General features: G+C 46.5%; 1 protein-coding gene across 1 annotated transcript in view; it reads right to left on the reverse strand.

Moving 5' to 3' along the window:
- Positions 1 to 1,014: 1,014 nt before the first annotated feature.
- Positions 1,015 to 25,718, reverse strand: part of TYMS (thymidylate synthetase) — a 52,503-nt gene continuing 27,799 nt past the window's right edge. The window contains exons 4-7 of the mRNA XM_086965615.1: positions 25,399 to 25,500; positions 21,010 to 21,185; positions 10,850 to 10,921; positions 1,015 to 1,784 (exon numbers count right to left, since the gene is read on the reverse strand). Coding sequence (XP_086821741.1) covers positions 1,647 to 1,784; positions 10,850 to 10,921; positions 21,010 to 21,185; positions 25,399 to 25,500 — 488 coding nt within the window. The 3' untranslated portion in view covers positions 1,015 to 1,646. The remainder of the gene's footprint in view (positions 1,785 to 10,849; positions 10,922 to 21,009; positions 21,186 to 25,398; positions 25,501 to 25,718) is intronic.

A 25,718-nucleotide genomic window follows, 5' to 3' on the forward strand; every position in this document is an offset into this window, starting at 1 on the left:
AGACCAGTGTCAAAGGGTGTGGAAACAATATGAATGGACGCCAGAGCACACGATTGGCACCTATTTACTGCTCTGTTTTGTCACTTCTGGTGGCAGGACAAGGATGCCATGGAATCCACTAGAGCTACTCAATGCCATATGGGAAGGAATCTGGTTAGAAACATACATCACAAAGGATTCCTACAGAAAGCCTCTGAACCAAACTGACTGTTGAAACGAATATTTGTATTAGAAGGCAGAAGCCAGCCTTCAAGCAGGTTGGACATGTGAAGGATGGATCAAGACAAGCTAAGACTGGCAGTCTACCAAATGATGCCAGTGCTCTCCCAGGCATAAATCAAGAGAGAGTGTCCTTATGAGACCATAATTCAAGTGAAAGTAAACATGGATCCTCTAGAGTGCAGAAAAGGCCACCCCCAAGAGCAATAGATTGATAAGAGCCTGTGTATCTAGTTTTAGACCAAAAGAAGACATTTTGTATTTTAAATAGATCACCCAAAAAGCAGCCTATAGCAAACTAAAGGTACTGCATGCGCACAGTGTGAAAGCTTATGTCCTGCCAAGTACATCAAGCACAACTGGTAGTTATGCTTGAATACTGCCAATAGCTTCAGGAAGGAATACTTGTTAAAGCCATACAAATTCAGAATGAAGCCACCCGCTTTTTCATAGTGCACTATATGATTGCACTGCTAACTAGAAATTAAAAAATATATATATAGTAATTCAGTCGAGATCACTCTTCGACTGGAAGACACATTGATTATCCCTAACCCATTGCTTGAGAAGTGTTCCTGAAATTAATGGCCAGCATTAGTAGTAAGCAATAGCAGTATCCTAGTGGCTCATTGTCATGGGAATCTAAAAAATATTGCCATTTAGTAATCTGGACTACATATTTCTAATACATTATAACATACCTCCACCTAGTACATCACCATTTGTACTTCTACTTCAGGAAACCATAATTGTTAAATTGTAGGAGCAGGGTATATTGATACAAAACATCACACATTAACCTAGCCAAAATAGTTTATTTTACCATAACAAAAAATGCATTGATCATTCTGTGTGGTATTCATTCGGACGTTCAGCTTTGTTCACTAGTCCAATTGATGATCTTGCTGAACCTAGACATATCCCAATGAGCAGTAATGGTCACCCCACATCTACTACTGACTGTTTAAGCCTCCAGGTTGCATCTTTCCACAAAATTCGCCTGGACTGCATGATTCAAGGTAGTCTTTCTTGGTGATTCAGAAGCAATCATTACAAATGCTCACAAACGGCATGTCCGCCAGCAAAGCTGGAAAATGTAGGCAGCGGTTTCAGCCATATTGATAAGATCCAGGACCATCGGGTGCCAAAATAGCTTCACCACTTCATTAAGTCAAAAAAGCTCTCTTGTAACCGTACTCCATAATCTCACACAGGAAATACAAAAGTATCTGTACATATACTAAACAATTTAATAATCTAAAAGCAGACATTTACAATTTCCATTGAAAGCTACATTTAAAAGCAACATTAAGAACATGTTTAAATTTCAAGAACTTTTCTATTAAAATATATATAGTCCCCATGGAACAGTGCAGGTAGGTCCTCTGCTTATTTCTTTTAGAAAAAGCAAATGTAATAGGTAAGTGCTAAACAGCCATTTCCATTTTAATGGCTGGATGTGGATCATATCCTTCGATTTTGAAATCCTCCGCCTTAAAATCGTTAATATTTTCAATTTTGCGGAGGATGGTCAGTTTTGGGAATGACCGTGGAACCCTCTGAACCTAGAAGGGTGCAAAAACAATAAAAAGCAATGTAAGTTTTAGAAGAGAGAATATAAAACAATGTTGACAATGTAACAGACACCTACACAAGTATGTTGCAAAAAGGTAGCCCCTATTTTAGAGGAGCTTGGCAAAACCTTGCAGGAACTGCAACTGTTCTTAATACACATCTTCCAGTCAGAGAAATGTCCTTTACAATTGTTAGTCTTCTTCAAAGGGATTGCCTAAAGCAACTAAGAAATAAGTACGGCAGAGAGAAATTTGTATACAATTGACCTCTAAAACAATGCTAAATTGTATTAATTTGTATGATATTTTCTTACTAAATAAAATGTCCTAAAAAAATAGAAAAAGGTCTTGTTGCAGACTGGGCCAACAGGTATGTATGCCTTACTGCGCAAAAACAATCCTGCTTATAAAACGCAGGCAATCTTGCACTGAGGTGCAACAGTACAAGTGTTGGCATTAGGCAGAAAACAGTGCCTCAGCGCAGGGATACAGCAGAAATGTGCCACATTTAGTAAAATAAGGTGCATTTCTGCAGTCTCCCTTTCACGCCATACAGCCCCTTTGCATGGAAAATTAGTAAATATCGTCCATAGTGCGCATTCCAATGTCTTTGTGGCAAATAAAGAAAATATGTTATGTAGAAATACATCCTTTCAAATAACCGACAGATTCACACCATCCAGACGGTAATAGTATGGCTGTTGCAAATAAATTACGTTTTGTCTCCTTCCTGAAAAAACTATAATGCCTAGGTATTGAGCCCCTATCCAGGACCTCCTGGGAATGTTTTCGGACCATACCACATCTGGGGTATCCATGATCCTAGTGTCATCAATGAGTTATTCTTGAAACAAAATCGGCCTGACCCATAGCTGGGTGGTGATTTCTACCCGGGTGGATCATCAAAACATCTGCGTTTCTTGCCCAGGTTCAGCATGCTTGAATGACACATTCCCTCCACTGCAACCATGTCTTTTAAAACCATTCTACCTTCGTGCGTTGAAACAGGAATGTTGCCTTCTCCCTATTGTTGCCAGCTCTTTATGGCATCCTAGACACATAACAGTGCTGGATGACCCACACGGTTTGCAATGGAAAGGGTTAGGGGTGGGTTATGGTTAGTTCCCACCCCTCAACTGTTGGCTTTAGCTGTTGCTGCAAAGCGGGCCCAAAATTTCATAGAATTTTCTGTGACCTGGTAATTCACCTCCAAAGCCACCTCTGCTGCCAATCCGAGAAAGAAAGAAGGACTCTGTATTAAATAACCTCCAACCCAGAGGTCAAAATCCTGATCCAGTGTCCCACTCCACTGCCCTGCCTTTCTGTATCCCTCATTAACCCTGCCTAGTCCGGGTTCTACTCCCTGGGGAGGGAGGGGGGGGGGGGGGGGGGCTTTACTAAGGCCCATGGTCCAGCTTTGGGCAGAGGAGGACGGACCAAGGAGCAGAATATCTACTGAATACTCTAATTTTGAGGCTGTAGGCAGCTAAGCAACAAGATTAGCAAGTTTCTGTGTAACTTGCTCCCGTGATGGAGAAAGTGTGCAAGATATGTCTGGCCTTCTGGACACTGGCTTGATTGCATCTACGGACTGCCTTACAAGTATGAACTTTGAGGCAATCAGACTGGCACTTAAGACTCCAGCAGACAAGATCGCAGCAATTTATGCCACAGGTCTTCCCATCCAATCACTGAGGGCACAGAGAAAATGCCAACAGGTTCTGATGAGGAAACCATGGCCTTGGGATAGGTGGAGTGAAGAATGGGTGATGGGTGCACACTCTATACAGAGAAGAACTGTTTAAGTGCACTCCTGTTAGCGTCCGAAAAATGAAAGCGTATTTCACTCCAGTTTTTTTTAATTAGGTTATGTTACCCAGTCTTATAAAGCGTGCAGCTACCCAGGACTGGGCTTCCAGCACTGACAGGAATCGTAAGGAAGAAATGCGTTGGTTAGGCAAAGAGGTAAGCCTTCAATTGCTTCCTGAAACTTAACAAGTTCCTGTTGGCTCTGGGAAAACTGGGCAGGGAGCTCATTTGATGTGAAGTGAGAACTTGATAACTGTCTCAGTGGGTTCCTTTTGTGAAAATTATGAGTGGGAGTTTGTGCGGAGATGAGCTTGAGTAAGTAACTAAGAGATGAGGATCACTAGAGATGAGTGTTTGCAACAAGTAGTGCCCTTAGCACTGTTTCAGTCAATATCTTCTACTGGATCCACTAAGATGTGTCAGGTCTCCAGTGGATCTACAATCTACATTATTCACTTTCACTAGTTCCTCTACTTCAGTAGGCCATATATTACATTTTTAAAAACCCCTCCGATTTCAAAAAGCTGGAGCTAGACAGATGGCAACTAATTAAGTCAGACACCCTTGGTACCTTGGTCTCCTGCATCTCAGCAAGCCCATTACATGGTGCGGTCCTCTTCAGTAGGCCATACTTTTGCAGGACAAAAGGTCAGATTACTTTGCAACTCTTAACGTGCAGGCGAGAAACTAGAGCACTGAGCTCTTGCTTTTTATGATCTTTCAGAAGAGGTGTTGGGGTTTTCTCTGAGCTAGATGGCCTTTGTCCACAGCTGTCAAATCATGTAGACCCCCAGTGTTTTCTTACATGTGTCAATACAGGTCATTCCAAATGTTGCAGTAAATCTACATCCACAACCTTTACTTAGATCTGCCCCTGGCAGAAAAAGCCATATTATTCATAAATTAAGAGATATTTAGTTGTCCTTTCAGCAAGGGCTTCTAAATGAGTCTCTTAAAGTTTGTGTTCATCATTTGGAAGGATATGCAAAACAAGATTCTGCAGACCTCACCCAATTGTGTCCTGTGACATTCCCTGTTGCTGTTGTATACATGCAAATACACGGAGCACTTTTTCACACATTGCTTCGTCTCCATTAAGTAAATGGAGGGGATTGTATTAGGACATTTGAATTATACACTGGAGAGCAATCTGACCAGGGGCGTGTGTTAGACCAAGTAGATCACTACTTCAACCCACTGTTTCGGATGCCAGGGCTGGCTAAATGTTGGGCTGAATTAGAACCCAATGGGCCATTGTTATATGTGATCTAATTAACCAGTGTTGCGGTCTGGGTAAGACGTTTTTTCCTAGTTTGTATATACAGTGCAAAAAAACAAGGCCTTGAGAACGAATACAATGAAAGGCACGTGCCCTTATGTCCATGGCACAGATCATTCCCCTGAGAAATGGGCAACGACACAACAACCATTTTGCAAGTAGTTCACATATAGCAGCATATCACTGAAAAGGAAGCCTGAAATATAATGTGGCGTGCATATAACAGAAGTGCAGCCACAACTCCAGTTATGGTTTACACCTCTCTATAGGGAACCACATTTTGAAACCTCAATAACTTTGTTATCCATAAGCAACTTGCACCAGACTAGAGGAAAACTATTTTCAGTGTGGAATTTCAATGTTTAATATTTGGGGAAGACAGCTCAAATGGACCAAAAGTTGCATAGAGCTCCCAAAACTGGTCAATTTTTTTCAAACTACATTTGTTTTCCTATAGGAAAGTATCTTAGCAATTAATTGCTGAATGAAAGTTTCGCAGATGCCACCACAGGAATGTTTCCATCGTTCCGTACAAGTTCTTGACTAGGCGAATTGTGGGTCTCTCTTTATTTTGACGATACAAGCAAAAACGTGTGTTGATTATTTATGATCCAACCATAAATAACTCATTCAGTAACCCACTCAATTGTACATCAGCTCAGATTAAAAGTAGATGATGCATGAGTGATTGGATTTTGTGGAGAGGGGAGTGTGAGAAGTTGGCCTGATATGTGATGTCCACTATTCTAGTGGGCACCCTGCATCAGTCCAAACAACCCTTATGGTGATGGTTGTAAAGTCAACCTTATAGACCAGCTATCCTAGTGGTAGCATGGACAAAGCAGTCTTAGGCTAAAACTTCAGAGAGCATGTGAAGCCAGCTTTTTTACCAATAATAATCCCTTGAATATCAAATGAAAGGACACCACACAAGTTATATATCAAATATATATGTTTTTATTACTAACACAATCCCTCTGCACTCTTTATGAGGTCAGAGTTCGAGATACAGCACAAGTTACTCAATAAGCATACTATAAGTTGCACCAATACAATTCTGCCCTAGAGGCCTCACGAACCATATACTAAGTAAGTGGTACAAGAACCACTTCAGGAAAGGGGAGTAGGCCTAGGAAATCGCTGGGGCTACACTGAACAACCAAAGGTTGGTAAGTAAGAGTCCCATAGGATGTGTGTGCAGTGTCTAAACACACATGCGAGTTACCATAGACTTTCAAATGGGAACGTAAAAAAGTTAAAGTAGTGGATTTTGGACACTTCCGGATGGACTACGGGAAAACCCAGTTAAACTAGGACGCTTTGGTAGTTGTTACCCACAGGAGCACCGGAGTACTCTAGTTACCTCACCCAGGGAAGCCGGGTGCATAGGTGTTCTTTCGTGTCTGGTTTTGTCGTCGAATTCTATGGAGAGCTGCAAAAAGATGCTGCAGGCGACCAGGAGGAAGATATCCGAGTGAATCGGAGCAGTGAAGAAACTGAAAGCAGAGGGGTCAGAGTCTGGGTCACTATCCAGTGACCAGGAAGGAACCAGGCGATGTAGAGATGGAATCAGGTGAATATGTGAAGCTGGTCTCTGCAGCCACGTGGACCAGGAGGCGTCAACGACGACCAGGAGCTGGATACGGACTGTCCCACAAAGGATCTAACTGTTGGCGGTGTCGACTTCCGGATCGGCGTAAACAAGCCTTGGCAAAGGCAATCCACGCAGGAAAGGAAGATCGGCTTCTTGTTCAGAGCAGCAAGGTCTGAGGAGCTTCCCCTTTACAGGAAAGTAGGAGCAAGCCCAGAGCAAGCAGGCAAGCAGCGTGGTTTCAAAAGGATGTCTTCAGGAGGGCCACTAGCCAACGGGCTAGCAACCGCAAAGACGCGTAGAGGAGAAATGCAGACGCAGGCCCCAAGCGGCACTCGTGGAGTGTGGAGGGCTTAGCTTCGGTGCACTTACTGCTCAGGGTTGGGGCTTCTCAATCCCCAATGCACAACTGCAGGAGGTCCGGTCCCACGTCTCTCGTGTCCGCCCAGGTCTCAGCTTTGCTGAGACTGTGGGTCGGAGTCAGAGGAGTCTGGAAGTCCAGAGGCTGCGTCGCTAAGTCTTCGGGTTCCGGTGAGACAGTCGACAAAGCAAACCGGCAAGTTACTGTTGGTGCCTGTTTGCACAGGGTGGTCACCCCTTGACCACAAGGGAGATGTCTTCAGTCGAAATAGAACATCGAAGGTCCAAGAGTTCGTTTCAGAGTTTCTTCCAAGACAATCTAATGTCTCTAGACACAGCTCCTAACTTTATACTAATCCAAGGGGCTGGATTACCTGCTAGGTCCCTCCTATGGGTGGTACCTGAGAAGGGGGTGGTTACACCCCTTTCTCTTTGTCCAGTTTCACGCCAGAGCTGGGGCTGGAGGGCCCCAGCAACTGGTTTGAACCGTGCTATGCATGGAGCACCTTGTGTGCCCCCAAGCAGTGTCTGGCAACAGCAGTTTCCATTGAACCCACCCTGCCCCAGGCTGTGTGGGGAGGTGCCAGCACCTCCCTTGACAGGAAACCTATTGTCCAGGCCTCCCCTGCCTGAGTGTCTTCCAGCAGCAGGAGGTCAGACTCGTGTCTGTGGCGGCAGCATCCATTTTGTGATGCTGAGGCTCTGTTTAACTTTAACCGGGTAAAGCAGACATGTCTTCTCCCTCTAGAAGGGTGGAACGCTACCCCCGCCGCCAAGTCGGGGAGGGGAAATAGTATTCCAAAGTGTTAAACACCTTATACGACATGTTTTGAGAAAGCCAAACCAAAGTTAGCATGAACCGTGAGGATTATAATGCACTTAAGAGTATATGGTATGGCTATATCCTAGAACAGCTATAAGGACATGGTTCTGAAAGCTGCAGACAGGCTCAGCTCATGCTAGAGCACCATCTCACATAAAACCAAGCACCCTGCCTTCAGGGTTGTCAAGGCCTGCCATAGGAGTGACTTATGGGTATATATGTGTCTATATACAAGGGTAGAACAAATTTATCAGAAACTTGGGGGAATGAACCAGCCCTCCAGAACACTGCCCGGATGTAGTCAGAAGTCTTGCGGTTAAAACTGGAGCAGTGGGATTTTTTTGGATATGGGTTCCCTATTAAAAATGTTAACTAGTATTATATCGGGTTCTCCTTGTGATCTGCTTCCAGCCACAGTGCTTCAGATGGAACAACCTGCTCTTGAAGTAGTGATGGGGCTACTAAATGCTGCTCTTGGAGAAGCACAGATGCCCAAGTCTGGAAACATGCAATGATCCTACCTTTGTTGAAAAAGCCTAATGCAGATCCGACCATGCCTTCTAATTTTAGACCCATTTCCCTGCTCCCGACCTTCTCGAAGGTCTTGGAGAAACACGTTAATGGACAGTTACCCTTGTTCGTGGAAGCGTCTCAATTTCTGCACAACTCGCAATCAGGGTTTAGAGCAGGGGTTCTCCACGGAGGCCACTTTGTTAGGTGTTACTGAGATGCTAAGCCAGCGCTTTGACGCCGGCGACACAGTTGCCCTTATTTTATTAGGACCGAGTGCCGCTTTTGATACGGTTTCTCATACCGTATTACTTGAATCTTTACAGGCACTGGGCATTGCTGGGACGGCACTTGGTTGGGTGTCTTCCTTTTTAGCGGAAAGAGCATTCCAGGTGTTCTCCACCAGGGCCTCGTCAAAGTCTTATTCTTCCCCATATGGAGTGCCACAGGGCTCTATTTTGAACCCGTTGTTTTTCAATGTTTATGTGCAACCATTAGCAATTATTGCGGAAGCGGCAGGGCTTGCATTGTTTTCCTACGCTGATGATACACAAATCATCTTTTCATCATCAGCAGGGGGGAAACAGGACCCTGCTAATCTGCAACTAGGCTTGCGCAGGATTGCAGCTTGGATGCAACTAAATCTGCTCAAGCTTAACGGGGGAAAGACGGAAGTACTCATTTTTGGGAAAGAGTTTGAACGTTGGCTAGGGCGTGCGGGCTGATTAAGTCGGCAATGGTTTCGCTGAATTGTGTGCGCGGGCCCGGGGGTCTATAAATAAGTGTTCCCCTAAGGGTGGTCTTGGGGTTGGTGTGAATCTGTAAGTGCAGGTGTTCGGCGGTAGAGAGTGTCTCTTAGTCATTCGTCGTGATGTTGATGGTGTTCCTGTAGATGACGGCGATTGGATATGTACCTAAAGTACATGGAGTCCATTTTACAGAGAGCAGCTAGCCTGGGGCCCGGATTAGCAGGAATCCAGGCCAACTAAGTCAAAAACCAGAAAAAAACTAGGCAAAAAGTTGGGGTAACGATATAGTCCGATATCCACCTTCCTACAGTGAGGACAACCATTGACTTGCCCAATGATGGGCATAAATAATGTCCTAATAACACCAATCGTATTGCCAGATGTAGAAGTGATCTCAGAACATGCCCTGCCAAAGAGAGGGGGTAAATAAAGTCTTCTCCTAGCCTCCTGCCTCAGCGAAGTCCGAAGAATTCTCCCAGTAACCTCCCCTCATCTTGCCCAGTGGCAAGCGGCTGGGTGTTTAAGAGGGTTAGAGGAACTGCAATGATTAAAAGGACCTGCTCAGTACTACCCTAGTATTTCAAAAGTCAGCACATGTGCAGCTGACAAAAGCCCCAGTCCACAGTGGCTACATCATTTTTGGAAGCTAAGAGGACCAGGAAAACTCACACCTGCCTCTGCCCTGCTTTTCTATGGCCCACAAAAAACTATGAGAAATGGGAGGAGAGGGGCAGTTCTGTGCTGTCCCAGTTACTTGTTTGGAAATGCTCATGTAGACGCCCTAAACCCATTTGCAAACCCCAAAAGTACAGGGTAAATCTAACCTGCACCTGCACACTATCTGCAAATACAACAGCTAGAACTGATCTACATCTGAGACCTGAAAAATTGTGCATGCACAAAAGCAGAATAGCTGTCCTGAATGTTTTTCCCACTTTTTTCTTTGTAAACAACTGTTTTTGCAGCTGGGAAACAAATATACCCTCATGCTTATCCGGTTGGGGGATGGGTGAAATAAAACTCCTCTGTTCATTGGGGAAACTAGCGAGCAAAAACACATCCCTACCTTTAACCAGGTGGTGGGCAAATATTCAACCCATTGGCCAAGGTGAGAAGTTGTAGGGACAAAAACACCTCCACCGACCTTGGGAAGAATGGTAGGGTGAAATAAATATACCCTAGAGCTTGGACAAGAATAAGGTGTAAACAAAGGCCACTCCTGTGGCGGAGGGAGAACTGGTCGTCTGCGGGCTGTGGCCTTTCAAATAAGACATGGATTCTTGGCTTCTACCTGAACAAGCGCTCGCCATCTCTAAGCCCCGTCCTTTTCAGACTGGGGGGGCATGTTTTTCACTGAGGACGTTAGAGAAAAACGAAAAAACACACCCCCAATTGGAAAAAGACAGAGCTTAAATTATCACTGGGACCTCTTCTCCAACGGCTGGCCAGCATTTAGGAGGCCAGCCAATGGAGAAGAGCGGCGGGGTTAATCTCGCTACTAAGAGACATTAAATCTCGCCAGCCAGACTGCGCATGTGCGCAGCCTACACTAGCCGAGACCTAAAAAGTGCCGGCCAGCAGTACCGGCCCATTTAAAGCACTGAGCTTGTCACAATACAGCAAATCTGTATTCAAGACCTAGGCAAGTCCAAAACCTTGGTACTTGTGCACCGACATGCCGATTCTAGACAATTAAATCTCAGGGTATACAACTTGCTCCTTTTCTAGTAAGCATGCACCATGACCAGAGATCTAGACTAGCATGAGCGATTGCATATAAAGTATACAAATAGATTCACTTTATCCTAATCTCACCTAGTGCTCAACAGATACCAACAAGTGTAAATGCTTTAAAGTGAGAAATTATTTCCTTTTTTAAAGTAAATATTTTCTGTAAGACAGTAACTGATACATCAGGCTACGGTAAACACTTACCTGCACTTTTAATGGGTCAATATGATTAAGATATACATGTGCATCTCCCAAAGTATGTACGAAATCGCCAAGCTTAAAGAGGAAGACAAAATAATGAGTTTGACGTTACAAGTAGATACAACTAATAGGGTCTTTACACTAAAAATAAAAATGACATGCCACGAATTTCATAAACAATTAGCCACTGACTTACAACTATTTAGGTTTTGCGTAGTGATCACAATCAGTGTGACCTATTTGCACTGAAACCAGACACTTCAAAAGAAAACCAAAAGGCTGCAAGGCAATTACTCCATAGAAAAGGAAAAGCTTGCAGAACTTGTCTCTGCAAATAAAATGCCCCGTTTCCTACACGTTTAGTTAGAGTGCGTTCCCAAGTTGAGCAGCTCAGAGTTGAAAACGTGTACAACTGTTTATATATTTTTTTTTAACTAAAATAAATGTAAATGTGTAAATGTAAATGTGTTTCGATTTATATAGCGCACTTTAAACCAGGGGTCCCAAGGCGCTTGCTTAGGGAACCCGTCCTGGTATTCCCCTGTGAGATATCCCGGCCGGGTATCCACAAGGTGAAAGCCAGGCATCCCGCCGCGAGGGGCCGTAGTGGAGATTAAGCAAGCTATTGCCCAGAGTCGCAGAGTGTGACCCCGTGAGTCGAGTAGGCACCGGAGCGAGAATTGTCGACTCCGTGGAATTTTGAGCCCGAGACCCGCCGAGGCGGGGAATCGAACCCTGGTCCACGGCCGATCTCAGCTTCCGGGTCTGCCGCCTCTAACCACTGAGCCACGCTTCTCCACATAAAAAAAACTCTACTTTCCAAGCACAGGTTGACTGGTGCAATTCTCCACATTGAAATGAGTCCATGGAACAAAAATAAAGTGCTTTGGTGTGTAAAGCAAGTTGTGCCAGGCAAACAACTAACTCCCCTTTGCTAACACTCTTTCTGGCAGAGTCTGACAGCAGACTCCATACCTTTTGAATACTTCCCCAGGCGTCAGACTAGTTCCGGAAAATTTGAGCAATACCTCTGCATGTGCCTCCTTGTGGATGCCGTTCGGAAATGACGAACAAGTTAATTACCTTCGGTATGAGACATTAGTTATAGATTCCTCCCTTAGAATTACCCCCAGGCGTCAGTCTAGATCCGGCAGTACCCCTGGGCGTCGGTAGGTGGCGTTGGTAGACTCCGCCTTGGTCGTTGGCATGATCGCCTGAATGATGTTGCGGTATCTACTTAGACGCTGCCCCTGCGCGCTGACGTCATTCTTTACACAACATTCCATGCCAGAAGCGCAGAACCATGCAAGACACTGATCACTGGTGCACAAAAACTAGGGCCCTGAAAGAGTCCCTTACACTAGAAGTGGTTCTCAGATCAGGGAGGATGGGTGGGGCAGTGGGAAATCCATTACTAATATAGTCCTTACAGATATATTGTTACCGAAGATAAGTAACTTGTTCATCTGAAAGACAGTTATGGATTCCTCACCTTAGAATAGATACCCCAGCAATACCAACCCCAGAAGTGGGTCTGCAAACTAAGTTTACACTAGAAAGCCCTGGAGAACTGAACAGCCAAGAAGCCATCTCTCCAGACTTGGCGGTCCAGGCAGTGATTTTCAGTGAAAGTGTGCAATGAAGCCCACGTGGCTGCCTGACAGATGTCATGAAGGGGGACTCCACGTCCCAAAGCAGTAGTGGCTGCCGTCATCCTGGTGGAGTGGGCGCGCAGCCCCATTGGAGGGTCCTTCTTCGCCAAGGAATAACAGATTTTGACACAAAGGACGGTCCATCGAGAGATGGTCAGCTTTTGCACGGCCGGACCTTTCTTAGCACCTACATAGCCAACAAAGAGTTGGTCATCTACCCGGAATTGCTTTGTGCGATCCAGACACAACAAAAACGGAAGTCTTTGATCCGAAATGGCGGAGTCTCTGCTCCTCTTTAGAAGGATGTCGGGGTGAAGAAGGTGGGCAAAGTGATGGTCTGTTCTATATGGAAAGAGGTAACCACTTTGGGAAGGAAAGAAGGCCTAGGGCAAAGGACAACTTTGTCCGGATGAACAGCCAGGAAAGGGAGTTTGAAGAAAGAGCCTGAAGCTCACTCACCCTGCGAGCAGAGGTGATGGCAACCAAAAAGGCAGTTTTAAGAGTCAGAAGTATGAGAGAACAGTTACGTAGCAGCTCGAAAAGAGCGCACATAAGGTAGGTCAGAACCAGGTTCAAGATCCACTGGGGCATTACAAAAGGAATCTGAGGAAACAAGCGAGTAATGCCTTTAAGGAAGCGATTTACAACAGAGGACTTGAAAAGAGAAGGCTGATCAAGAAGCCGTAGAAAGGTCAAAATGGCCAAAAGATAGCTGTTTATAGTGCCCAGAGCAGAGCCCTGCTGGGCCAAAGAAAGAATGAAGAGGAGAAACTCTGAAAGGGGCGGCAGAAAGGGGATCCACAGCCTTTACTGCGCATCATGCCACAAATTTGTTCCATCTAAAGGTGTATACTCTTTTGGTGGAGGTAAACCTGGCTCCCAAGTTAACATTACTTCAGGAGGAAGGTTGAAAGCTATCAACTGTGGCCGGTCAATCTCCACGCAAAGAGGTGAAGGCTGGACAGTATTGGGGGGGGGGACCGCCCCATGCTGCTGCGACAAAAGATCCTGACGAAGATGCAGTCTGATCGGAGGATCGATGGCCATGTGCAGGAGCTCAGGATACCAGACTCTCCTTGCACAGTCCGGTGCCATAAGAATGACTAGGGCCCATTCGTGCTTGATCTTCTTCAGCACTCTGGGCAGAAGTGGTATAGGCGGAAAGGCTTATAGAAGACAGCAACTCCACGAGTGCCGCCTTGGAAATTCCAACGCGCAGAACTACGGACATTGTGTGTTCTCTTTGGTGGCGAATAGATCTAACCAAGGCTCTCCCCACTGCTGAAAGAGACTTTGCACCACCTATGAGTGAAGACGCTATGTGTGAAACAGCATGCACCGGCGGCTGAGTTGGTTCGCCCTGGCGTTCAGAGAACCTGCCAGGTGTTGAACGACCAGGGACAAGCCCTGATGTTCCAGCCACTTCCAGAGACGAAGTGCCTCCTGACATAGGGTCTACGACCGCACCCACCCCGGTTTGTTGCAGTACCACATGGCAGCGGTGTGGTCCATGAACACCTGCACTACTCACACTTTGACAGAAGGAATACCTTCTGTGCAAGACAGATCGCCCAAAGCTCCAGAAGGTTGGTGTGGAACACTGACTCCGCTGGAGACCAGAGGCCTCTGATCTCTGCCTCTCCCATGTGGCTGCCTCACCCCAGAAGTGATGCATCCATCACCACTATTAACTCCGGCTGGGGAAGGGAGAGGGACTGGCTGTTGACCCAATCCTGGTTAGTTAGCAACCGCTGTAATTGGTGTGCAGTGCACTCCGAGATATGGGTGCAATCGGAAAGATTCCCCTGATAGTGTGCCCACTGGAACTTTAAGTCCCGCTGCAGAGCCTGTATATGCCACCTGGCATGGTCCACCAGCAGGATGCAGGAGGCCATGAGGATCAGTAGCCTCAGGGTCAGTCTGACTGAAACCCTGGACATAGGCTGAAAGATCGGAATCATAGCCCGAATATCCAAGACTTGCTGCTCGGAAAGAGAAGCCCAAAACTGTGCGGTGTGAAGAACAGCTTCAATGAAAAGGAGCTTGAGAGGGAATCAGGTGCGTATTCGGCACATTGATGGTGAACCCAGCAAATGCAGGAGATCAGCCGTAGTCTGGAGGCTGGAGACGACAGCCTGAGGCAACCCCGCCTTTAACAGCCAGTCATCGAGATAGGGGGAAGACTAGAACCCCTGATCTGCGCAGATGAGCGGTGACCACCGCCACCATCTTGGTGAACACGCGAGGGGCGCTGGTAAGTCCAAAGGAGAGCATGGTAAACTGAAAGTGCTCCGTGAACCGTAGGTGGGCCGTCAGGACGGGGATGTGAAAATAAGCATCCTGCAAGTCAAACGCAACCATCCAGTCTCCAGGATCGAAGGCAGAAAGGACCTGAGCCAATGTCAACATTTTTAACTCCTCCTTCCTGAGATCCAAGATAGGACGCAGACCCTTGTCCTTCTTGGGCACCAGAAAGTAGAAGGAACAACCACCACCTACTTCTGGGGCAGGAACTCGCTCGATTGCTCCTTTGGCCAAGAGCTGTAACTTCCTGATGGAAAAGTGCCAAGTGATCCTTCGACATGCGATGGAATTGAGGTGGCATGGATGGGGAGGTAGTCTCAAAGGGGAGGGAGTAGCCCCTTCAGATTACCTGCAAAACCCACCTCTCCGACGCAATGTTGAGACAGTGGGGGAGGGGATGGCAAATCCTGCTGCCCACTGGTGGCCCTGATAGGTCAGACTAGGAGGGCTTGAAGGCTGCTTCAGAGGGGGCACTGGTGGTCTGGCCAGCCCGCTGGTCCCCAGATCCACAACAGTGGGTCCAAAATCCCCAGCCGCGCAGAGGCTGAACAGCTTGCGCAAGCCTATGGCTCTGGACGGAACGTGGCAGGGCACCCCTTCCGTGGCCACAAAAGGAACAAAGAGCAGACTGTGCGGGAAGAGAGGTAGAATTGAGGCCCAAGGACCTGGCCATAGCCCTGGAGTCCTTAAAGTGGTTGAGCGTGTTGTCTGCTTTGTCGCCAAACAGGCGACAGCCATCAAAGGGCATGTCCAAAAGTGTAGCTTGGACATCACTCGAAAAGCCGGTGGACCTTAGCTACTGGCGTTGAAATTGTCCTGACCAGCGAGTCGGCGGTGTCCAGCCCACATCGTATGGCGAACTTCGCTGGATCTCTCCCTTCAGCAACTGCACGGGGGAGCACGGCCCAGGCCTCCTCCGGGCACTGTGGCAGCACCTGCGTGACTGTGTCCCACACAGAATGGGAGTAATGGTCCAAGAGACATGCAGTGTTACCCCCGACTGCAGTCCTAAGCAGGAGGAAGAAAACATTTTCTTCCCAAGATGATCCAGCTTCTTGGATTCCCTATCAGATGGAGCGTTAGGGAATGCCCCCTTGGAAATCAAGGCTAGGACCACTAAGCTCACAGGGTGGGGTGTTGGGAGAGGAAAATGGGGTCGCCCGGGGCCAGGCGGTGGCGTCAGGCAATCATCCTATCCACAGGAGGACCTCCGTTGGGCTTGGACCAAGTGCCTAAAAGGATGTCTGCGAGTGCCTCATTGAACGGCAGCAGGGGCTTTGAAGAGGCTGCTGCCGGTTGAAGCATCTCAGTCAGAAGGTTATTTATGACTGCCACTATAGGAAGCTCAAGGTTTAAGGCCTCAGCCGCCCTACGCAACACCACTGCTTATGATGCAACCTCCTCCGTAGCCACAGTAGGGAGAGGTAGCATGCCAAGTTCTGTAGAGGTGTCCAGCCCACTGGCCTCACCAAACACCTCTCCAGTCTGGTTCTTTAAAGTGGTCAGCCAGATGGTCCACAGAACCCTCCCAGTCCTCCTCACCCTCCTCTGGTAACCATTCAGGGCGATAGGGAACAGCAGGTGAGAACTGGGCTACAAAGGTACCGGTTGGGGCAGGTCCCGACATCGGTCGGCTCAGTGTTCACATCGAGGGGGAGAGTGGGGGGCGACATCATTTGGGGACACAACCGGCGTCTGAGGGGACGGAGGGGTCAACAATAGATTTGCCGCCGAGGGGTCATATGGTCGACTGGCGTAGATTCGGATCCAGGCCTGGATCCCTGGGGCCATGCAGCACCGAAGCCACCGGCATCGAGGGCCTAGAACCCCCAGCTGAGTCTGCAGGCCCCAAAGGCATGCCAGCAGAGTCAGGCAGCCCAAAGATGGAGTGGAGGGCTTCGTAAAAGCTACGAAGCTGGGTCGCTCCGGCTCCCGGAAAGGGAGAGAGGCTAAGAGCAACCCAACAGGCTCCGCGGGAGGAGCCGGGCGACTATTGTCCGCAACTAATGCGCCTTCTTTTTGCGCTTTGACTTACCCGAAAATGACTTAGGCGAGGAGTGGTGGTAATAGCTCCGCGACCTCCCTTTCTACATGGACCTTGAGCGGCACGGAGCAGACTAGCGGGTCTCCAAAAGCTTTCGGGACCGCTACTGCAAAGACTTCGGGCCATGGTTGAGCGCCAGACAACATAGGAAAAAGAGACTAGGGTCCGGTACAGGCATCAGCTTGTGGCAGGAGCCACAAGGCTTGAAGCCGGTCCGTCGAGGTGACATCCCTGTGCACCAGGAGTCGGACGACTCGAAAAGATGTTGACAAAAAGACTCAATAATAGACTTGAGGCACCGCTCTCTCCAGATCTGCGCTGGCTGGCGCGAGAAAAAAACCCAACAAAAACAAAGACAGACGTCAGCGCGCAGAGGACCAGTCTAAGTAGATACCGCAACGTCATTCTGGCAATCACGACACCCAACAACGAAAGCGGAGTCGACCGACGCTACCTACCAACGCGCAGGGATACTTTTGAAGAAAATATTCATCCAGATCCAGTCGGACGCCGGGGGGTAATTTTAAGATGAGGAATCCATAACGAATTGTCTTTCAAATGTGCATGACCAATGTAGGAGCCACTCCTGTGGGCCAACAGTTGCTTTCAAGGCTGTTTGTGGCCCCAGACGCAGTCACACATTCAAATTGGTGTTAATCAGTGTTCAAATTCCTAGACTTGGGAACATTTTAATAGACAGAGTTCAATTCAAAGAACGGGGAGGAAGAGAGAGTCCGTGAGGAATCTGGGGTTAGGAGTCTCTACCAGAAAGAACGTTCACAAATGTAAAAAACGTGTTCTGATAGAGACTTCTACTCAAAGTATCCTCACCTTTTGAGGTAGATACCACATCATTCCTATTTGTAAGTGGGTCTGTGAATTGGCTCAAACCATAAGGTCCAGTAGGACCTAGCAGGCAAAATGTCCTGCTCGGTGAACATGGCCGTTCAGACAAGAAGCTGCCTGACAAAAATCTAGAACAGGGACTCTGCATGACAGCACTGTGGTACCAGCCTTAGCTCTGGTGGAATCAATGATTCCAAAGACTACTTCTAGGATAGTGCATAGAATAGCTTAAAACAGAGTACGATCCAGTGAGGGATAGTCCGTTTCTGCACTGTTTTCACTATTTCAAGCTCCTGTGAACCCCACAAAGAGCTGATTGTCCACTCAGTGTTCTCTGGTACAATGGATGTAAAAGCTCAGCGGTCTTTTGGGGTCTACATAATAGTAGCTCTACTCTTCAGTGGAGTGAGGCGAAGCATAGAATGCTGGAACGGTAATGGTGTGACTGACGTGGAACAGCATAAACTTTTGGATGAAAAGAGGAGTCTGTTGAACTGGTCTGTGTGCGACAGTAGCGGTATACTGCAGGTTAACACAGCGAGCTTGGAGCTCGCTCACCCCGCGTCTATGTTATGGCAACTGGAAACAAGGTCTTCGGGGTGAAAAGTCACAAAAAGCAGTGCTCATCAAAAGGACCAGGTTAAGAACCCACTGCAGTATAAAAAAGGGAGGGAGAGAAAAAGAGAGAAGACAAGGAGAAAGATAAAGAAAAAAAAAAAAGGGAATGAGAAAAGAAAGAGAAGGCGTAAATAGGAGAGTTCTTTTTCACAGCGAGTCAAAAATCCCACCAGATGGTTCACCACCAGTAAAATTCCTTGATGGTCTAGCCCTTTTCAGAGGTGCAGTGTCTCCGCCTTGTTTGCTGCAGGGCCACATGGCGGCGGTTATGTCTATGAGCACCTGCACCAGCTTCACTTGATGGAAGGCAGGAAGGCTTTCACCGCCAAGCAAATGGCTCAACTCCTAAAGACTGATGTGGAGCCAGTCTCCTAGCATAGAATACAGGCCTCTGATCTCCACCTGTCCTAGATGGCCACCGCAGCACAGAAGCGATGTATCTGTTACCACTCTTTGCTCCGGTTAGGGAGAGCTGTCGGCCACTGACCTAATTGCAGTTGAGCAATCAAGACTACAAGTCTTTTGCAATCTACTCCAAGATTCATGCATGATCGGAGAGGTCCCCTTGATATTGTGCCCACTGAGACTTCAGATCCCACTGCAGAGCTTGCATATGCCACCCGGCATACTTCACCTGCAAGATGCTGGAGGCCATCAGTCCCAGCAGCCTCAGAGTTAACCTCATTGAAATCCAGGACAGAGGCTAAAGGTCAGGCTATAGCCTGAAGGTCTTCTGGGATTAAGGCATGAAGTCAGACCTGTGCAGAATGACTAAAGAAAGGGAGTGTCCGAGAAGGTATCAGATGTGACTTTGGTATACCGATAGTGAACCCCAAAGCGGTCAGGAGGTTCGCCTTTATGTGGAGGTGGGTGACAACTGCCTGGGGTGAGCCCGCCTTCAGCAGTCAGAGTTGGGGGGAAAATGGGATCCCTGTCCTCTTTGGTGCTGGTGAGACCAAAGTGGAGGACAGAACTTAAAATACTCCAGTCCCACCATGAACCGCAGATAGCCCCTGCAGAATGGAGATGTAAAAATAAGCATCCTGCAGGCCCAATGCTAACATCCAGTCTCTAGGGTTGAGTGTAGGCAAGCAATGTGCCAGGGTGAGCATCTTGAATTGGCCTTCCGGAGGAAAGCATTGTGAGTGCCCAAGTTTAAATTTGAAAGAGGCCTCAAGTTCCTTTTGCACCAGAAAGTAGTGAGTGTAACAACCACAACACACTTCCAATGCAGGAACCCTCTCAATACACTTCCTGCTGTAAGACGGCCAGATAGCCCCCTGTCTGTAGTTCTGAGGCCGATGCAGTGGTCAGGAATGGTAGAGAGCACCCCTTTCCCACCAATTTGCAGGACCCACCTGTCCGATGTTATGCGGTGCCAACACGATTTGGATTGCTGGATTCTGCCTCCAACTGGGAGGCTGTACAAATTGTTAAAGGGGTTTGGCAGGTGGGTGGCGGGCGTGGGGTTTAAAATGGAGTGCTTTGGAATGTTATGTTAATTTCGATTTATATAGCGCCAAATCACCGACAGGTCTCTCAGCGCTTGCTTTGGGAACCCGTCCTGGCTTTCCCTGCGAGATAACCCCTACTGGGCATCCCCAAGTCGAAGACCAGGCATCCCATCGTGGTGGGGCCGTAGTGGAGATTAAGCAAGCTATTGCCCAGAGTTGCAGAGTGTGAACCCATGATTCGAGTAGGCACCGAGGCGAGAATTATCGAGTCTGTGGACATTTTTGAGCTCAAGACCCTGCCGTGTCGGGAATTGAACCCTGGTCCCGGGTCTGACCTCTGCATCAGGGTTTGCCTCCTCTAACCAGTGAGCCACACTTCAACTCTTGTAGGTAGAAGCACTGATGACAACTTGAACCCTGACAAATATAACCTGTGATTTATCCGATGAGAACAAACTGATCTAGTCGCCGCCAAATATTTGACACTAGTACTATGGACTCTGCAAAAGAAAACAGTCTGGTGGATTATGTGTCAAAAGCCTAAGACTGATCCATAAAAAAAAAAAACACACAAGTGACCAAACCAAATTCACATTGATCTTGAAGCATAGGTCACATAGGTGAGATGCTACTTTTTGTCTGTATCACATGTTTGACAAACATGATCCAACAGAGGTCAAAACTTCTTTACTTTAGTTTGGACATTGGTAAATATCCATCTATTCCATCAGTTTGGTGAGGTAAGCGAGTTTAGAGAAGGGTCTGATGTTTGCTAAATTTGATTGGTATGGATAGGATTTCTTTTTTTTTCCCTCCCCAGTAATTGCGTCGCCATTGGTTGCTTAAGTGTCAAAGGCGTGCTCCTATAGGCCACTGGGGATGATGCGGCAGGCCGCCTCCAGCGAATAATGTAGGGTACTTTATTCCAGAAATCTGAGAAAAACTGTGCAACACTGGTAATGTTAGATTGGAGGGTGTCTGGCAGTTTGGGGATGGCTGTGTTTAAAGTGTTTTATCATCATGCAAGGACTCATTTAGAGTTAGGCAATAACAGAAAATGCTCTGATTTCGAAGTGCTAAATCACACTGAAGTAGCAGATCTTTCAAAAACAAGGATGCCGTCTTTGCCCCAACTCATGAGCAAAACTGCTTTATAAGAAAGCAAATATGATAAAACTTACATTTAAATGACTTTCCATAAAACTGAAGTTAATAAGGAAGTTGGAAAAAGTACTAATAGCATACCTTCAGGCCGGTTACGTGGGCAATCATATACGTGAGAAGTGCATAACTGGCAATGTTGAAAGGCACTCCCAGTCCCATGTCTCCTGATCTCTGGTACAGCTGGCACGATAATTCACCATTCAACACGTAAAACTGGCAGAGGGCATGGCAAGGGGGTAGGGCCATAAGGGGAATATCTAGGCAGAGCAGTAAAAGGAAGATCAGTCAACAGGTAAACAATGACAGCAAATTGCCAACAGACCAAGCTTCTTCAGTTGCAGTCAAACCATCTGCAACTTACAAATAATGTTCCTTTCATTCAACCTGTAACACAGCAGGCTACTCCGTTTAAGAATGCTCAGAATAATCTAGACATCTGTAGTAAATTACCACAAACCAAGCTTCTGAATGGCTGAGCCAACAAACATTCCAGATGAGAATTTGTAGTACTGCGATCTTCAGGAAGTCGAACTATCAAGCCCATATCTGAAGTTCAAATTTCAACTATCGGAAACTAAAATTATAGTCTGTGCATTTCATGCCGACAAAGAAGCACCAGTAGTCTTCCAAATGATATCTGAATCAATCTGGATGACTTTGGTCTCCTGGTAGTATATGGAAAACACTTCTGTTTCGAAATATTGAACACCTGCTCGCTATAACATAGACCTATCTTGGCCTTGCAGATGAAGAAACGAACAGTTCAAGGTTAATATCGTTGAGTCTTCCTCCTCAGAGTCCACCTAGTAAGGGGAGCCCTAAGAAGAGCCAGTGGCCTTGAGTACTTTTGGCTAACCGAGCAAGAGGACCAGCATTGGCAAAGCCATTAGGTCGCAGCAATGCCAGAGCTATTGGCAATGTCAAGGTCTTTCAGCCATGTTCGATAGCAGCATGGCTGCAGTTCAACATGGCTGAAAGACATGGAAAATAGAGATATGACGCAGCCAACTTGCTTCGGTGCATTAAAACCATCTTAACCACCATTATCCTATTCATACAGCGCAACATTTTAAAAGTGAAAAGTGGTAGATCTAAATAAAAATAGAAAAAATTGAGTGTATGTAGTTTACCAATTGACATCTATTGAAGCAGTCCTTTTAGGTGGGAGATAACTACAATAAAGCCCCGTTTGTTTAATATTCAGGAGCCCCCCACCGAGTCGGGTCTGCTGTGTATGCATACTTTACTCCCCTCAAATATGGTGCAAGTTATGTGTAACGGAAACTCTGGCTGATTGAAGCCCTCATTCAGCATGCAAATTGCCGTTATTAGACGTTGTGTGTAACATGAGCACACTGTTAAAAAAACAAAAACTTCAGTCATGCTTAGTAGAAGGTGGCATTTATGGTCATCCAAAACTATCTTATTTATAAATCACCTTTTTAGGTCGAGCCTGGGCAGCGCATGCGCTGCTCTGCGAGGCATGCTGAATTAGAGTATGGAATTGAAGCTCCGCCCATATTTTCTCATTGGCTTGTGTAATTGTCCTTTGTAAATGCTGGCTTCTGATTCTTTAATAGGCTTGTTAGTCCCTCTTTAGTACTGCCTTGTCTTCATTTGTAACCTTCCATGAGGACTGTACGTCTTAGTCTGCGAGCACTATTTTCGTAAAGTTTCTCCTACTGTAGTCACATCGTTCCTGCAACATTCAGTATTGTAAGTTACAATGCCCTTTATTTGTAACCATTTTCAAAACTGATAAATAAAAGGCATTGTCATTTACAATGCCAATAGCTTAAACTCTCACAAGTTTGAGACCTATTGCCTTGCAAATGCTGGTCGTCTACCCCTAGCCGTGCTGCGCCTCTACCAATCAGCCCAGAGCACCTGAAGTAAGCGGATATGCTTTCCAAATCTTCAGGCCTCGGCAGGACCCAGTCATTCTGAATACGGGAATCAGGATGGATCCAGAAAACATTCCCTTATTCTGGCCAAATCACACAATGTCCCTGTGCCTAAAAACGGACTGTGACCCTGTGCCATGGAACTGGTACTAATGTCATGCACTTCATCTCATTTTCGCACTATACAAAAGTGCAAAAACAGAAAAAATATCAGAGACCAGTGTCATCAAAACACGGAAACTTAACTGCTCCTATTCCATAGAGTGTACATACCGATAACAATTGTAACAAACAGTTTTAAAGCTTTTTTTAGCATGGCAGATGCATGGTGTTAATGAAAATATGGCACCGATTACGTATGAAGTGCAAAGGGCAAAACACCAAACTGGTGCCGGAGTTTCTCCATGCGCATTTAACATCATTGCCAGGGTGAGTGGTTTAAAGTAAAGATGGCATCCCAACATGCTTTACAAAGCAAGATAGCTAACCCCAGTGCAACAGCAGCAAACTAGGCCATAACAACCCAGGGCCGTCAAGCTCTTGGTGCATTTTGTGAGGCTGATGTACCCCCTCCAATGTCCATCTGCCCAGAACAAAAGGCAGGAAGGGCTAGATAATGCCAATGCTCAGCAATCAGTGGCATGATATCAGAGTACTTGAGTGGCGCTAAAGGAGACTGCCTGCTCCAGCACTCTTGCCTTGAGATCCATGCAATCCATTGCTGAGGTAGCAACAAACAGTCTGCACATCAGAAAAGATTAGCCACCCACCCTTGACACACCATAAGTGAGGGGCTACTTTGGGCCATAACGCAGCTAACCAGCCTTTCAGCCATGAGGGAGTTTTGGCGGCATGGCGCTGAAGCCAGAGAGGTTGTCCGAAGCATGGGGAAAGTGGGAGGGTCATGGGTGCAAGCAGCATCAGACTGTCTCTGGCGGTTCATCTTCTCCCAAAGGCTACCCAAACACCCCATCCTCCCAGCGGCGAGCAAGGAGAACAGTTTGCTCCAGAATATGGTGGTTGGGGAGAAGCTGCACTGGAATGCCAGATGTTCCTGGACAGCGGAGAGAGAAAGAGAAAACAAATTATGTGATGCTAGTTTGCCTAGGGTTGTAACTCTAGACCCTGTAAGACCACAAGTGAACCTCAGCTCAAATCTGATGCAGAGACCTTGTTCATGCAAAAGGGATGGCTGTGCGAGGGACGAAGCGAAAGAAAATATAAGCACTCCTATGGAACACTTAAACTCAAATTTAAAAAAAGTAGCTCCAAAAACTGGAGTAGTGGACGAACACAAGTACTTGGTCCATGCTCTAGGGGAGGGACAAACAAGAAGAGGCATGACACATGCATGCCATGGGCAAACGGTAACGAAGGAACAAGATAAACACTAAAGTTAACAAATGCTTACCATATGAGCTGAGGGTAGCACACTGATTGTAGACAACAGGTCTCAATGAGACCTAAAAATCAGTGTATCAGCAAATTGCTCCTTTAGGGGAGCTGACAGCAAGAACATTTTAAAGAACTGAACAATACTCATGCCATTTGTGAAGATCCTTAATGTGAGGGAGAAGAAGCAATTTAAAAGCGGTTTATATCCAGTTCAGTTATATCACACTAGGGATAAAGTTCTAACAGTATGCAAGACTGCAGAAGACTGGGTAGAGTATTTGGAAATTTCCGACTAGACCCTGCTGTGGCCAACGAATCATTCTATCCCTTGAATGCCTATGGGGAATTGAGTAGTGGTGGCCTGGAAGAGTTGCAGAATGTAGATGAGAAATCCTACCATGCATTAGAGACATGGTGACAAGCTTATGAGCAATGGTGCAGTGGGAAGAGAAATTAGGAGTTTTCAGGAGTAGGACGACACCAGAACGGAGGGGAACAAGAACATAAATCGAGGAAGAGAAGAAGTTCAGAGGGGAGAAATAGAAGCACAAAGTGAGCCCAGGGGTGCAGTAAGGAGGGTGATGAGAAGTGTAGAGAGAACCCAGGGGTGGAGGAAAGGTAGGGGCGGAAAGGACAAAGTCTTTTTTTAATTCCGCTAAAATACTATGTAACACTCAATGTATTCAGAGAGATATCACTTATGCCTAATATTTTCATTAATCTGCATCCCGTTAGATGTGCAGCACACTAAATCTGTGTTTGTTAAGCCCGGCTATCCAGTTGAACTCCACCCATTGTACTACCATACAAGCTATTGTAAACTACATTACTCATCCAAATTGTCGCAGTATGTACAACACACGAATAAAAATAAAACTATTTAAAAAAATGTTTAAAACCTTGCATCTGATAGCTTCAACCGGTAATAACCCCCCTCTCCCCCCAAACACAAATTTGACTCTCTCCTTCTAAAAACAGACATACAAAACATCTCCCTTCCCTCAATCTCCAGAAATGAGGCCTGCACTTATCACATGAAAGTGGGAAGCAACATATATATGCAGCTATACTACAGGCGCAATGCTCTGTTGAATGAATATATATCATTTATAACAGAAAAGGCTGTACAAGGAGCGACAAGGAAGCGATTTTCTGCCACAGACTAAGCTACCTTTAGGATTCCAGGCACACATGAGGATCCGTCGGCTATCTGGGTTGGTCTTAATCGTGTCAATTACATCCTGCAGCTGGTCGACTCCCTGGCCTGTATAATCTGAAGAAAAATTGCAGACAAGTATAAGGTTACAAGGAGCATTTAAAGCATGCTGGATATGCGACTTTACTTCGCGACATCAATTCTGAAGGGTAACCAGGGTATGGAGGCAAAAGCAGGTAAAACACAAATTGCCTTCTAAGCCCTTGTATTTCTGTGGTAACACCCATCTACACATGAACCACTAATAAGGGCAAGCCGCTTACATGCATGCAGCA

The sequence above is a fragment of the Lissotriton vulgaris genome, chromosome 4_1 (assembly GCF_964263255.1).
Source record: "Lissotriton vulgaris chromosome 4_1, aLisVul1.2, whole genome shotgun sequence".
NCBI classification, from domain to species: Eukaryota; Metazoa; Chordata; class Amphibia; order Caudata; family Salamandridae; genus Lissotriton; species Lissotriton vulgaris.